The 16,615-nt window shown below is 39.3% G+C and overlaps 1 protein-coding gene across 1 annotated transcript in view; it reads left to right on the top strand.

Moving 5' to 3' along the window:
- BCLAF3 (BCLAF1 and THRAP3 family member 3) overlaps nt 1–6,022 on the top strand; it is a 34,483-nt gene extending 28,461 nt beyond the window's left edge. Inside the window, 2 exon segments of the mRNA XM_080909557.1 lie at nt 5,751–5,832; nt 5,835–6,022. Of these exon segments, the coding sequence (XP_080765683.1) occupies nt 5,751–5,832; nt 5,835–5,857 (105 nt within the window). The 3' untranslated portion in view covers nt 5,858–6,022.
- Nucleotides 6,023–16,615: the final 10,593 nt, after the last annotated feature.

Here is a 16,615-nt window from a genome sequence, read left to right as displayed (position 1 = left end):
GGAAACTTTACATAGTTCACCTGATCTTGATATCACTTTGAGATATGGTGTCTGTCTAGAAAATCATACTTTTCATCTAGATTTTCCAGTTTTGTTGACTATCTGCTTTTGTGGTAAGACCTGATTTTTTAAAATTTCTTGTTTCTGTTCTTATGTCTCCCTTTTCATTTCTGGTTTTGTTAATTTGGATACCGTCTTTGAGCCTTTTAGTTAGCTTGGCTAAGGGTTTGGTCTATCTTGTTGATTTTCTCAAAGAACCTGATCTTGGTTTTGTTGATGCTTTGTATTGTCTTCTTTGTTTCTAATTGGTTGATTTCAGTACTGAGTTTGACTATTTATTGGGACAGTTTGTTTGGAAAACTTTAAAAAAAAGATTATTTATTTATTTTATGTATGTGAGTACACTGTAGCTCTTCAGACACACCAGAAGAGGTCATCAGATCCCATTACAGATGGTTGTGAGCCACCATGTAGTCACTGGGAATTGAACTCAGGACCTCTAGAAGAGCAGTCAGTGCTCTTAACCTCTGAGCCATTTCTCCAGCCCCAGAAAACTTTCAGCAGTTTACTCTGAGGTAGAGACATCTTGGTTTCTCCATCTATGGTGATTGAGAGTTTTGCTAGCTATAGTAGCCTGGGTTGGCATCTGTGTTCTCTTAGTGTCTGCACGACATCTGTCCAGAATCTTCTGGGTTTTAGAGTCTCTCTTGAGAATCTGGTGTAATTAAGATTTTGTTGAAGACATTTTCTGACCCTTTAAACTGGACTTTACCGCCTCCTATTTTTATTATTCTTAGGTTTTGTCTTTTCTTGTGTGCATCCCAAATTTCCTGGATGTTTTGGCTTAGGAACTTTTTATTTACACTTGGCATTTTCTTTGATTGATGTATCAGTATCTTCTATGGTATCTTGTACACCTGCTGTTTTTTTCTATCTCTTGTATTCTGTTTTGTCTGTAGTTCCTGTTCCCTTTCCTAGGTTTCCCATCTCTAGGGTTGACTCCATTTGTGATTTCTTAGTTGTTTCTATTTTCATCTGTAGGTCTCATACCATTTTGTTTAATTTTTTTTTACCTGTTTGATTTGTATTTTCCTATATTTCTTAAAGGGCTTTAGTTGTTTCCTCTGTATAAAGGCTTCTATCTGTTTGATTGTGTTTTCCTGAATTTCTTTAAGAGAATTATTTACATCCTCATTTAAAGACCTCTATCGTCTTCATGATATGGGATTTAAGGTCACAGTGTTGCTCTTATTTTGTGTTAGGGTATTCAGAGCTTGCTGTGGCAGAAGAGCTGTGTTCTGATGGTGACAAATTGCATTAGCTTCTGTTTCACCATTTAGTTATCTCTGTTGTTAACTAGCCTGGTGTATTGGATTGGAGCAGGCCTCCCCTGTGGCAGGTGATGCAGGGTCTCTGGTTAGAGCAGGCTTCATGGGAAACAGGTAGGACTGTGGGATGGGAATGGGGTGGGTGTATCAATCAGCCAGGGAGTTTGGGACAGGGCGGGACAGATCCCATGTCTACTAGGCTCTGTGGGATCCCAGCTGACATGGTTATTGGGGAAAGATTATCACCTGTGTCCTGATTGGAACAGTCCTCCTGGGAGACAGGCAGGACTATGGGGTTGGGGAGTGGGCATGCCAGTCTGCCGTGGGTGCAGGTGGAGGTGTAGACCAGAAGCAAGAAGTACTTTTAAATAAACTTTAGTGTTTAAAAACTTGCAAGTAAATAAGAATGGTGTAGCAGTAAATATTAAACAGTGGCGAATGGTTCTAAGTACCATGCCATGCTACCCCGCTACTCTCTGTCCACAGCAGGTCTCTCCGCCTTCATGGCTTGCCACACATTGGCACCAGCCACTCTTCTGGCCCCAGCAGCGGCCACCCTCCCACAGTTCTCTGCTGCAGACCCTGCTTATATTCCCAGCAACCTGGTAAAATCAAAACTTTTACGGTTTGCAATTTGTCAATCAGATTTAGATCAGTAAATTCTCACCCCACAAACTGTACACCCAATAAACTCAGAGCCAGTTGATAATGATATAAACTGCCAACCTAAATAAGACAAATTGCCCTGTAATAATCTGTTACAAATTCTCTAGTAGCTGATCCCAGCAGATCTACCACCTGAACCAGGGGCTTCCTCTACCTACATGTTGTCTCCATCTTTCTTCCTGTCTAAAAAAGAAGGTCTCTTTCTCCCAAGGTTCTTGCCATAAAACACAGTTAATGAATTTATATAAAGTTAGAAATGGCATTTAAAACAGAAGTTCTAAAACTTTTCTCCAGGGTTGCTTCCATTTTGGATTTCTTCATTGTTTAAAATGTTGCATTAAATTTTACATTTTTAGTATTGAATATATTTTATACAGTTATCCACCACCAAAATCAAAAAAATTCATGACAGAGAAATAGAAAAACAATTAGTTTTATATTCTCATTTGTAACTTGTATCCATTACCTGCATTCACTTCTTCACTCCCTTATACTTTAGCCTTTCATGTTTTTTTCTTCCTATTGTACTGTACCCACATGTGTTTACTTATATACATGTGTTATTGGCTAGATCCTGCATATGAAAGAGAATGTGTGATTTTATTTATTCCTTAGATGTGTAACCTTGTACTTCAGATAAGAGGCTAGTATCCAGAATTAACAAAAAATTGCAGAAATAAAATACCAAGGGGATTAAACAGCCAGTCAACAAATGGGCAATTAACTAAATAGACAGTTTTCAAACAAAGACATACAAATGGGCAATAACCATTTTAAAACTGTTCAGTGTTTCTAGCTATCAGGGTGATGCAAACTAAAATCACTTTGAGATACTGCTTTACCAGAGTGAGAGTGGTTGTCATCAACAAATCTGACAATGGTTATTAGAAAGGTTATAGAAAGAGGGAAATTTATATTTACTGTTTGTAGGAGTACAGATTAATATGGCACTTTGGATATCAGTTTGGAGATTTCTTTAAAAATTAAAAATAGAACTACCATATGATCCAGGTTTCTCCCTCTTGGGCACATACCCAGAGAATTCCATATCCTACCATAAAGATATTTACACACAGTCTGGTGGAAGCATTTTCTCAGTTGAGCTTTCTTCTTCCCACATTAGTCTAGCTTGTATCAAGTTGACAAAAAGCCTAGCTAATACAATATCAAGCATGGTCTCCTCCACAGATGACTTCTCCCATTAGGATCCATAGCTGTTACAGCCAGCCAAGCCAACCAACCTAAAAGCCTGTCCCATTAGGCAATCCTCTTCATTCTCCTTCCAACCATTAATATTTTAAATCATATTTCTTTCACAACTGCATTCAGTTAATTCATTTTAACAAATACATATTCTGTATTGGGCATATTAACAAATATATATGTGGGTATGTTAATTATTTCAGTTTCCCAAGCCTTTTTACTTATATATTCAATAACTAATTTTCAGTTCCAAGATACACAAGTGGGGCTGGAGAGATTGCTCAAAGGCTAAAAGCATGTGTTGATCTTACAGAGGACCTGGGTTTAGGTTCAGCATCCACATGGTATCTAACAACTGCCTATAATTAGTTCTAGAAAACTCAACTTTCTCTTCTGAGAGAGAAAGAGAAAGAGGAGAAACACAGAGTAGTGTGTCTGTATAAATATATAAACCAGGGTAGCTTGGAACTTACTATAGAGATGATACTGGACTGAAACTCACAAGAGATTGATCTGCCTGCCTCTGCTTGCTAAGTGTTGGGGTTAAAGGAGTGTGCCATCATGACCTGGCAAAACCAATTTTCTGTTTGTCTTAAGACAAGGTCTCACTACTTGGTACTGGCTGGTCTATGTAGGTCAGGCTTTCCTTGAATTCACATAGATCCATGTGGCTCTGCCTCCAGAGTACTAGGATTAAAGGACACCATCACTCATAATTCAAAGTGCTCTTTGCCATGGGGCCTCTCCCAGGTAAAACAAAATAGGTTCAAGGAGCCTGTATAGATGACTGGGTGAGTGTGTAAGTGGGTATACCTGAGTTTCAATCCCCACAATCTCCCTAAGTCCAGAAAAAGCAGTGTGCATCTGCAATCCCAGCATCCACCAAGATAGGGGAGATATGAGAATCCCTGGAAGCTTACTGGGTGGCTTGTAACCAGTACTAAACAATAAGATCCTGTCTCTGCTGGTAGAATGTTCTAGTGACCTAAGGTGCCTTGTAATTGAAACTCAAGAATTTGAAGGAACATGGTAAAAGTAAAAGGGAGAACTAAGAGAGAGGAAAGAGAAGGGAGAAATGGTGTCATTATAATTTCAAAACATTTTAAAAAGATAAGAATACATTCAAGGTAGGACAGCTTTGTGTGGAGTAAGGGAAGGTAGTTGTTTAGGACAGCCACTTGGATAGCAGTGGGTAGCAGGGTCCCAGGGAATTAAAATAAAACACAGTACACCAGCAAGACAACATTTGCAGTAATGTGTTAAGAAAACCTACATAAGCTGGGCAGTATGGCACACATGCCTTTAATCCCAACAGCACTGGGGAAACTGGGAGATCTCTCAGTATGAGGCCAGCCTGGTCTACCCAGAGAAACCCTATCTTGAAAAACAAAAAACCTAGATAAAACCTAGTTCAGTATTACACTTAAAAATATCTTTCAAATCAGTAGGAGAAATGATAAGAAACTATGTCAAGATAAAAGTAGTTCAAAAATTTCATGCTTCTATAAGATTTTCAATTGGAATTTTCTTTAGAATTATTGTATTTAGAATTTCTTTTCCAAGTTGTTAGTTGGTAACATGTTATTTGAATATATATTTGTATGGTTTTATATTGTGTAATTAATAAAGAATAAAACACAGTGCCACCTACCAGTTTTAGATAATGTTGAAAATGTATGTGCATGTGTCTGTTAAGCAAGATAGAAGAAATAATAAGATTTGTCTACCAGCATTGTTTTTATTTGGAATTAAACATTTCCATTCTAATATAAATGCTAAAAATAAATACACTTTTGCATTTCTTTCAGTTTTAATGTAAGAGCCTAGTTAAAAGGTAAGGATATATTTGAATAAATTTATTTTCAGTATCTCTGAAATACATGTCATTCTACCATTTTTAGTTTTATTATTTGTATAGTTTTATATCAAGTTTATAGTGGTAATTTACTGGTTTTTACATCATACCACAATATAAAACCCACATCTGTTACTTTTGTCATAATCTTTCTAGTCTTGTGAGTTTTTTCTCATATTTATTAAAACCTTATGCCTCTATTTTGACAACCATCTATCTGAAAGTGAGGAAAGTTTTTCAAAAGCTTTCTTTTCAATTATCAGTCATTACAAGAGTTTATATAGTTCTGGCATAAGAAGTCATGGATGTGATGGAAAGGATAATATGTTAGTTTATATACGGGTACCTCTGTTGTGTCAGGCTGGGGACTGGAGAGGCAGTTTGAGGCCAGAGTGCTTTCTTTCCCTGAAAATTTCCTAAGGAGCACAGTGCAGCTTTCTCCTTGCGCTAATAATACCAGTGCCCTCTAGTGGGGTTTCTTGTCCTAACTATTTACTATTTTTGGCTGTTTTGATGTGCTGTATGTTTAAGCGATATATTTAGGGTTACACATTACTTTTGTGTGAATTGTGAGGTACAGGTTAGAATTGTACAGATTAAAGTATTTTTAGAACTGCACTGTGGCCCAAACTCTAGCTCAGATGTTGAAAACTGACTCTTCTGTTGAAACCCATATTTCTCTTGTTTTCTCTTGACAGGAATACCCAATATTGCCAAGGACAAACAACCTGGAATTGTTGCAGATGGATTCAACCCTATACGAGGACTTAACTGGGCATCTCATTTTGTCAGGAATTGGAATTGACACTAAGACACTAATACTGTAACTCTCTTGATAAAATATCTTTATTTTTCAGTAGTGGAACGCTGCAATTTTTTTACACTCAACAATCACTGTTAATCACAGTATTCAATTTCAAAAGTTGTATTTAGCTACAAGCTTTTTTGCAAAAACCCTCAGCAGAAGCATTTGAAGGGCATTATTTGTTGAAGCATCTTTCTCTCAGCATAGTTTCACTGAGAGAATTTAATTAAGTTACATGTTAACATTTATATGTTGAAAACTTTGTGTTATGAGAACAGGTATCAGAATTATTTAGTGTCTGTACATGAAAGAACTTTAAACAGTGGCCTTACAGTAGCAAATTTTATACTGGCTTTTCATTTTCTGATATTTTGGCTTCTAAGTTGAAATTTTCTGAAGTTTCTGAAGATCAAGGCCTGTGAGTGTCATCCATTTCATAATACAATGTAAGAAGCCTAGAGAAGAGGTGCATCTTCTCCATCGGGCCATGGCGAGTGCACTGAATTATTAGTAATGCACATCTTGGGTTTTCCCATAACCATTTGCTCTTTTCTAGTTTCAAATGCTATTGTGGAAAATATGTAAGGATTTTATAATCTTTATTCCATCTTCTTTTCCCTCAGGGCAAGCTTGTGTATATTATATTTTTAAAGTCTTTTAAAATCTGACAGGCAAAATTGCATATTTGAACATTGTACTTTACTACTACGGTATTACAATTTTACAGACACATCTTACAGACAGCATATCTTTGGTTCAGTTGATTGGTGTTGTATACCTATTATGTGTCAGATAGGATCCATGGGATAGTAAATACAGTCTGAGTCCAGAAACTTAATTCTTTGTTTTCTTTCATCTGCTTAAAAGTACATATACATTCCCAGTCAAATTTTTGTGACATGTTTATTTGTAAGAAAATAAAATATTGCTTTTTTCTGCTTGAAGCTGTTACCTGGTAGTTGGTGAGAGCATTCTTTTTAATTTTTCATGAGACTGATAATCCTGGGTAACACCTGTTGATACTGAATAATGGGGAACACACAAGGATGTATATTTTTTTTTTCACACAAGAGCCACTCTTCTTTAAATGAGTCAGTGATGCATGGTAGGCAAGAATTCTGCCAGCTGAACTACATCTTCAGTCCATGAAGCTTAATTTTATTTTTTGACTTGTATAGGTGTTTTTGCCTGCATGTGTATTCTACAATGCCTATAAAGGCCAGAAGAGGATGTAGGCCCTGGAACTTGAGTCACAGATTGTTGTGAGATACCACTGGATACTGGGAATTGAACCAAGGTCCTTGGATAGAGCAGCTTGTGGTCTTAGCTGAAGAGCCATCTGTGTAGCTCCTAGTTTTAAGATAACTGATTTCATTTGTTTCCATATTCTAGTAGAAAGTCATAAAACGGTAGTAGTCAGTCACTTGATTGGCAGCATTCTGTATGTGTGGCATGCATGTGGGCACATGCCTGCATGTGTAAAAGTCAAGAGAACAACTTCCAAAGTAAGACACTTCGATTGGCTCAGGACCTCCAAGACCAGGTTCTCAGCATAAAGAAGATTTATTTGCCCCAGAGAGACAGTCAGCAGGGAATAAGAGACATAGACCAGAAAATAAAGAAAGGGAAAAGGACAGGACAAAGGGCTACCTCTGGATAGAGGAGACGGACCTGGCCCATGGTCAAATGATGGTTTATAAAAGTAAAAGGGGAGACCCCATATTAGAATGGCATGTTTAATTTTAATTGGGCATATCAATTAGGTGAGCCAAAGGGGGCTTTTGATTGCTGATAAGTAGACTTTGATAGCCTCAGGAGGAGGAAGTGGCCAAATAAGGGCCTAGACCATGGAGATTACCTTTAGGAATGCAATCTAACGGTTTTTATTGAGGTAGTGGGAATAAGGGAGAAGGGCAAGGCCTGCCTGAGCTGTGTTTGCTAGGCTGGGCTGACCAGAGTCCCCCTCAGAAGGCAAGCACTTTCATCTGCTTGGTCACATCACTGGCCCTTGAAGGGCTTTTAGACAGATGCCATATCATAACAGCCAGCAGTGTAGCAATGCAGGTGTGCAGGCATTTCTAGCTTGTTGACTTCATTCCTTTGAGTCTATCTCTAAAAACAGTAGCTTTGGCTTTCTGAGAATACTACATACTGGCTGGATTCATTTCCATTCCCAGCAATAAAATTACAGTCTCTTGTTGCCACACCCTCACCAGCATTACTTTTATAATAGTTCTGGGGCAGGGATTACATGTTACACTACTTGGTATAGCTTAATTTTGTATAGTTCCCTGAAAGCTAATGGTACTGAGCACTTTGCATATTTATTGTTCAAGATGTGTTTTTTTCAGATAGATTATCTAGTTTGGGAGTGACTACTGTGAACTCAAACTCATGCTAAGCAAGTGCTCTATCACTGAGCTACATCTCCAGCTTAGGCTCATTTGGTATCTTATACTTTTGTTACTTAATCATGTATTTTCTCCCCTACACTCACCCTTTCTGTTTTTGTGTATTGAGACAGTGTCTCACATTGTACTCCAAACTCCTAGTGCTCACTCTGTAGACCAGGATGGCTTGAACTAGAGATTCCCCCTGCCTCTGCCTTCTGATTGCTGGGATGAAAGGTGTGTACACACCTGGATAACTGTTTTTTATATCCATAGTTGTGCCTTTTCTAGAATGTTGTATAAATAGGCTTCCACAGAACCTGGCCTGTGTACCTATTTTTGTTTGTTTTTGAAACAGGGTCTCTCTGTATAGCCCTGGCTGTCCTGGAACTTGCTCTGTAGACTGAGATAACTCAGGTCCACCTGTCTGCCTCTGGAGTGCTGGGATTAAAGGAGTGTACCACCACTTTCCAGTTATATCTGACATCTTAAGATCATCTTTGTCTCAACTTCCATCTATTTACCTGCAGATTTCATGATGCCTTTGTTTTCATTTAGCTAAATGGTATCCTTTTTCTTTTATTCGAAATTTTCCTTACTTAGATTTTAAATGTTAGCCCCTTTCCAGGTTTTCTCTCTGGAATCACCCTATCCCATTCTCCTTCCTGCTGCCAGAGTATTCTCCACTCACTCACTCACTCACTCACTCACTCACTCACTCACTCACTCGCACCTCCCTGCCCTGGAATTCTTCTACATTGGGGTATTGCGCCTTTACCTAGCCAAGGGCCTCTCTTCTCCTTGATGCCTGATAAGGCCATCCTCTGCTACATATGCGGCTGGACCCATGTGTCCTTTATGGTTGGTTTAGTCCCTGGGAGCTCTGGGGGGTCTGGTTGGTTGATACTGTTCTTCCTGTGGGGTTGAAAATCCCTTCAGCTCCTTCAATCCTTTCTCTAACTCCTCCATTGGGGACCCCATTCTCAGTCCAATGGTTGGTTGAGAGCATCTGACTCTGTATTTCTTAGACTCTGGCAGAGCCTCTCAGGAGACAGCTATGTCAGACTCCTATCAGCGTGCACTTCTTGGCATCTACAATATTGTCTGAGTTTGGTGACTGTATATGAGATGGATCCCCAGGTGGGGCAGTCTCTGGATGGCCTTTCCTTCAGTCTCTGCTCTACACTTTGTTTCTTTATTTCCTCCTGTGAAGCTAAATAATATTGTGTAGATGTACCACATTTTCTTTATCTATTCTTCAGTTGAGGGACATCTAGATTGTTTCCGACTTCTGGCTATTATGAATATGGTTGAGCAAGTGTCCCTGTAGAATAGTGGGCCATCTTTGGGGTATATGCCCAGGAGTAATATAGCTGGGTCTTGAGGTAAGACTATTCTCAGTTTTCTGAGAAATCACCAAGTTGATTTCCAAAGAACTGTAAAAAAATTTTATTCCCACCAGCAATAGAAGAGTGTAACCCAGAGCCAGAAAGACACATATGGTATGTACTCACTTATAAGTGGACATTAGCTATAAAATGCAGAACAACCCTGTTACAATCCATGGAGTCAATGGAACTGGGTAACAAGGAGGTCCCAAGGAAGGATGCACATATCTTAGAATATCTGTTATCAGAGGTGGGTGGAGAGGGAACTGGTTATGAGGAGTGGGGGGAGATGACAATCGGTGGGGAAGGAGATAGCAGGGGATGGGAGTGAGAATGAATATCAGCAGGAGGGGCATCCCTTGGACTAGCTGGAGTCCTGGGATAGGTGAGGATAGATTCCTACCAGAGGGGGTATAAAAGTTCAAGTGGCCACCTCCTGTAGCCAGGCAGAACTTCCAGGGAAAGGAGGGGGACATCACTATACCCACAAAACCTTCAACCTAAGATTTGTTCTGCCTACAAGATGCAAAGGGATAAAGATAGAGCAGAGATTGAGGGAACAGCCAACCAATTACTGGCCCAACTTGAGACCCATCCCATGAGAGACAGACACACACAATGCTTGTAGACAGGAACCTAGCATAACTCTCCTGGCAGCAGATGGAAGCAGATACAGAAACTCACAGCCAAACATCAGGTGAAGCCCAGGAAGTCTTATGAATGAGGGATAGAAGTGAGCAAGTCAGAGGGGTCAAGATACTACAAGAAGACCCATAGAATCAACCTGGACCCATGGGTGTTCACAGAGCCTTGACCACTGATCAGGAAGAATGCAGGAGCTGGACCTAGAGCCCCTACACATTTGTAGCAAATAGGCAGCTTAGTCTTCATGTGGGTCCCCTAACAAGTGTAGCTCTGGCTGTCTCAGTCTGTGTAACCTGCCTTTGTATGCCCTTCCCCCTACCTGAACTGCATTGTTGGGCATCAGTGGAAGATGTGCCTAGTCTGCTGGCTCTAGTTGTCCAAGGGTGGGGTGGTACCCAAGAGGAACTCCCCTTCTTCAGGCCAGTGAGGGGAGGGACTTGTAAGGGCAGGACTGAGAGGAGGGAGGGGGGCTGTGATTGGAATATAAAGCAAATAAAATAAAACATTCCAAAAAAAAGATAGGCTTTTAGAGATATATCTCGGTGCTGGAGCATTGGTTCAGTGGTTAAGAGCACTAGTTTTTCTTTCAAAGGTCCAGACTTCAATTTCCAGCAACAGCATGGTGGCTCACAAACATCTCTAATGTGATTCAGTGCCCTCATCTGGTGTGCACAAAGATACCATACTCAGATACATAAAATAAATCTTCAAGATATATCTCTGTACCTCAAATTTAATTCTTTGGTTATGAGAGCCTTTGTCTATTTTTAATGAATATTTGCTAAACACACTAAAAATTTAAGTGAATCGCATTGCTTTGCATCATTAAAGAGCCCTCTCCTGCTCCATTGCTCCAAATCCATTTTTTGTTATTGCTAAGTAGTATTTCTTGTCTAGATATAGCATCAAATAGTTGCTGCCTTGTTACTTGATGACTATTTGTTGCTTTCATATTTTGGCAATCACGAATAAACTAAGGTCTACACTCCCACCTGAATTTATTTCATGTAAGGAAAAGTCCAAGGTAGGATCATCAGATCATGTGATCACATGGGACAGTTTTGTAATAAAAATATCAAGCTATTTTCCCGAGTAGCTTCAGTATTCTATACTCACCAACAATGCATCAGAGTTCTGGTTGCTCCACTTTGACATCAGCTTCACATATGTTTTGTAACCAATCTAATGTGTTTTCCTAGGGGAATGATGTTGCTGCCTTCCCAGCAGAATGCATCAAGCAACTTGACACCCATTTGAGTGTGTCATACTCTAGTTTCTCTTTTGCCTCGTGTGTGTTGTACATGTGAGCATAGATGTTTTTATATATGTGTGGCTGCACATGAGTGCATGCTTTTGGAGATCTGAGGTTGATGTTGGGATCCTCCTTGATCACCCACTTTATTCACTGAGACATTTTTAAAAATGTTCTGTCTTTTGTAGTTAGATTTCTTTTATGCGTATGAATTTATTTTGCCTGAATGAATGCATGTGTCCCACATGCCTGACTTTCTGAGAGAGGACAGAAAAGGGCATCACAACCCCTGGAACTAGAGGTAAAGATAGTTGTGTTTCCATGTAAGTGCTGGGAATCAAACTCAGGTCCTCAGCAAGAGCAGTATGATCTTAACTGCTTAGAAATGGAGAGTTATCTCTGCAGTTGTCAAGGCAAGCTTTTTCAGTCAAACCCAGAGTTCACTGACATGGCTAGTCTTGCTAACCAGCATACTCTGGGGTCCCTAACCTCTGTCTTCTGAGGTCAGAACAGCTGACAGCTATGACCAACCAGCGTTCTACGGGTTTCTGGGAATCTGAACTCATGCTCACATGTCAAGCACTTTAAAAACTGAGCCTTCATCCATATACTTTTGCTTTCCTACCTTTCCCCATGTTTGCCCGGTTTCCATCATCTCAAAGGCCCTTTCTTAGCCTTTGCATTATGGAGTGCCTAATTCCCCGACCTTCTGACCTTATTGGATTAGTTGTCTCGGTGCACTTAAATATACCCCTGTGGAAGACCCCACTCACTCACTAGGAACACAGTCTATTCATTTTATCCTTCTCATTCTGTCTCTTGACTTTCTGGATTAGCTCAAAATTACTTACTGATAGTCTGCATTTTAGCCCAAATCTTCTAGCAGCTTTCTGGTACTGGTGGTAGATAAATTCAAATTCTAGCAGCTGATCTATGAACTATTTGAAGAGAAAGACACAAAGGTGGGCTGCTCTTGAGGGTTCCTATATGCCCACACTGATCTTCCAAGAACTGTCTGTTTTATGGTTAACCAAAGAGGGGCTGAAGCATGCAGAGTCCTCTCCTATGGACCAATTGCTTTGTGAGAAGTTACCTTACTGGTCACCCCCAGTGAGCTTCCTTTTGATCCCAAACTTTGCCTTTTTGGTTCTCTTGCCCAGCATCTCCTCTTCTTGCCACAGGACCAAGTTCTACCTATTTTCTTATATGGGCTTTTATGGCTTGGAAATATAAGTCAATTTTTATCTGTACTTAATTAGAAATGGATGACATCATATATAACAACCTATTTATTCAAAGGTTTTCTTCAAGGGCTGGAGAGATGGTTCTGTGGTTGAGAGCACTTGCTGCTCATACAGAGGACCTCACTTCAGTTCCCAGCACTTACATAGTGACTTATAAACCATCTGTAACTCCAGTTCCAGGGGATCCAACACCCTTTTATGGCCTCCATAGGCACCATGCACTCAGTGTACTTATATACATTCATACACATAATATTTTTTAAAAAGTTTTAAATTTATAAATAGTTTCAAATGGCCATGCATAGAGTATTTTCCAGACTATTCTACATCTCCCTCTCCCTTCACCCCCTCTCTTTCTCAGTCTGAGTGATAGCATTAGAGAGGGATTCTTAGACCCTAATACTCACTGCTACTTAGGCCTTTATGTCTAAAAATGTATATGCTTGAAGTTATTAATTTATGTTGATACATCTCATCCACATCCATAAGATTCTTCTGGAATTCCTGTCTTAAATGCTTGTTCATGGACTGGAGAGATGGCTCAGTGGTTAAGAGCACTGACTGCTCTTCCAGAGGTCCTGAGTTCAATTTCCAGCAACCACATGGTGGCTCACAACCATCTGTAGTGGGATCTGATGATACCCTCTTCTGGTGTGTCTGAAGACAGCTACAGTGTACCCATAAACATAAAATAAATTTAAAAAAATGTTTGTTCATTTCTCCCAGAGTTCCAACAACAACCAGTTCTTTCATCAGTCAGCCATCCAATACATCTGTCAGTCAGCTTGTTGTCCTTGTAGCAAAATGTTCTTAAATGATCTACTTTCAAGGAGAAAGCCAGAACATGTTTTACAAGATGGAGGATGCACATATCTGATCTGAGTACTTGGGGGACTTAAGTAGGTAGATTGAAGCAAGCTCAAGGGTAACCTGGGTTAACAGAGCAAAACCTTGTCTCCAAAGAAAACAAATATGGAGAAAAGAGTTTTCCCCCTCTTAGTCTTGGATATATTTTTATAGATTACAGTCCAGGTTTGTTGCTTTGGGGACTATAATGAGGCAGCTGGTCACAGTAAGTGCTGTATCCCAAAACTGTTTTCACCAAGAGATAAGGAGCAGAGAGAAAAGGAAAGAGCCAGGGTCCTACTAGCGCCTTCTAGGTTTTTTGTTGTTGTTGGTGGTGGTGGTGGTGGGTTTTTTTGTTTGTTTTGTTTTTGTCTGTTTTTTGTTGTTTTTTTTTAAGCCACCTAAAAACTAGAGGACCAGCATCACACATCATAGCCCCTAGAATAAAGTAAGAATAATAACTGTATTTTTGGAAATGGCTTTAACACATTTCTAAATCACGTTTCCGGGTATATGAATTACTAATTGGAATTGAGAGATGTAGCAATGTCACTGTCTCATGCATAGACTTTGATGTCAGCTGCTATAGTTAGTTTCTAGGTTTTTCAGATACTTATGTTTGTATGGGATATTATACAGCCTGGAGATAAGTTCTTGCTCTAGGTCATATACTTTTGATGGGGAAAGTTCTAAAAGTGTGAGAAACTATAGATAAGAACTTTAATTTCCCTTTGATTCCTACTACTTCTGACTATTTCAGTAGTAATAGCATTTAGCAATTTGGTCTCAATTCTTGTCAACTTTAGGCATGTGTGTATCCACACAATTTTTTTTCAGTGTCTTATAACACATACAACTTGTATAAATTAATGGAATCTCTTAAATACATGCATAGAGCATACAAATATCACATCTACCTTTCTACTTTTACCACCTTTCTACTCTCACCACAATGGCTGTGGTGCTTTCAATAAAAACACCTCGAATAGGCTCATATATTTGGTCATTGGGAAGTGGCACTATTTGAAAGGATTAGGAGGTGTGGCCTTGGAGAAAGTGTGTCACTGAGGGTAGGCCAGGCTCAGAGTCTCTATCTTTGCGCTTCTGTCTGTCTCTATTTCTTTCCTTGTCTCTCTGTCTCCCTTGCTCTCTTTTTGTGTGTGTCTGTGTCTCATTCTCTGTCTTCCTGCTTCCTGTGGATCTGGATGTAGATCGGCTACTGCTCCAGAACCAAGCATTCCTGCATGTCACCACGTTCTCCACTGTGATGATATTAGACTCACCTCTGAAACTGTAAGCAAGTCCTTAATTAAATGCTTTATTTTATGAGAGTTTCCTTTGTCATGGTGCCTTTCCACAGCAATAGAACAGTGACCAAGACACAGGCTGACTTTTAAAGTGCTTTGCCTGCATGTATGTCTGTGTAAGGATGTTGGCTCCCTAGAAATGGAGTTACAGATAGCTGTGAGCTGCCATGTGGCTGTTGAAATTTGAACCCAGGTCCTCTGGAAGAGCAACTACTGCTTTTAACTGATGAACCATCTCTCCAACTCCCTGACTTATTTTTCTAAAGAATATAAGTGATAAATGTGTGTTTCTTGTCTTTTTTTCTTATTTTCCTAACATGAATGTCTGTATGACTGGTGGCTATGGGAGGGGAAGAAGCTATTTAAAAAATAGTCATTCTGATGGGAATAAGATGATATATCATCATAATTTTGATTTTGAATTACCTGGTGGATAATGATATTAGGCATTTTTCATATATTTATTGTCCATTTATATTTTTCTAAAAGACTTATTGATGTATTTGTGTCTTAGTTAGGGTTTTATAGCTGTGAAGACACACTGTGACCAAGGCAACTCTTATAAGGACAACATTTAATTGAGGCTGGCTTACAAGTTTAGAGGTTCAGTTCATTATCATCACGGCAGGAGCATGGCAGCATCCAGGCAGGCATAGTGCAAGAGGATCTGAGAGTTCTACATCTTCATCTGAAGGCTGCTAGCAGAAGACTGACTTCCAGGCAGTTACAACAATGATATTAAAGCCCACACCCACAACGCCACACCTACTCCAACAAGGCCATACCTCCCAACAGTGCCACCCAGGGCTAAACTTATACAAACCAGTGTTTTACCTACTTGTATGTTTGTGCATGACATACATGCAGTACCCTTGGTAGGCAGAAGAGGGCATTGGATCCCTGGAATTGGAACTACAAATAGTAAATCATTAGATGGGGGTGGAAGAACAGTAAGTCTTCTCAACTTCTGAGCTGTCTCTTCAGCCCTAGTATTTTTTTTTTCTTTTAAAAAGTATCTATTCTGATCATTTGACCATTTTTAATTGCTTAGTTACCTAGATTCTTCCTATATATTCTGAATATTAAACCCTCTGTCAGATAAATAGCTGTCAAAGACTTGATCCCATTCTATATAGTTTGTTCATTGTGTCATATGACATGCAAACCTATTTAATTTCATATTATTCCATTTGTCTCTATTTCCTGTGCTTTTTGAGCCCTATCAAGGAAATCATACCTACATCAGAATCTTAAAATATTTTCCCCTTATAATTTCTGGTTTTACATTAAGAGATTAATCCATTTTTTATTTTTGCCCAAGAAGAGAGGCAGGGTGTCTTCGTTAGGGTTTTACTGCAGTGAACAGACACCATGACCAAGCATCTTTTGTGGAATAGGCTGCTTTTCCCCAGTGTTTATTTCTGGTAGCTTTGTTGAGAATCAATTGACAGGAAGTACATGTACTTATTTTTGTGTACTCATGGTCTGTGTGTCTGGTTGTCTCTTTCTCACAGTTTGGGATTTTTTTGTTTTGTTTTTAATTATTTTCTTTTATTAGATTTTTAAATTTGACTTCACTCTTAAAAAAAGATTTATATATGTAGTGTGTGTATGTGTGCTGTACCACCTGCATACAATGACTGATTATGATGGGTAGAAGAAGGCATCAGATCCCTGGAACTAGAG

The sequence above is a fragment of the Micromys minutus genome, assembly GCF_963924665.1.
Source record: "Micromys minutus genome assembly, chromosome: X".
NCBI lineage: Eukaryota > Metazoa > Chordata > Mammalia > Rodentia > Muridae > Micromys > Micromys minutus.
Note: the sequence above shows the minus strand (reverse complement) of the source record. Positions and strands in the feature narration are given on the sequence as shown.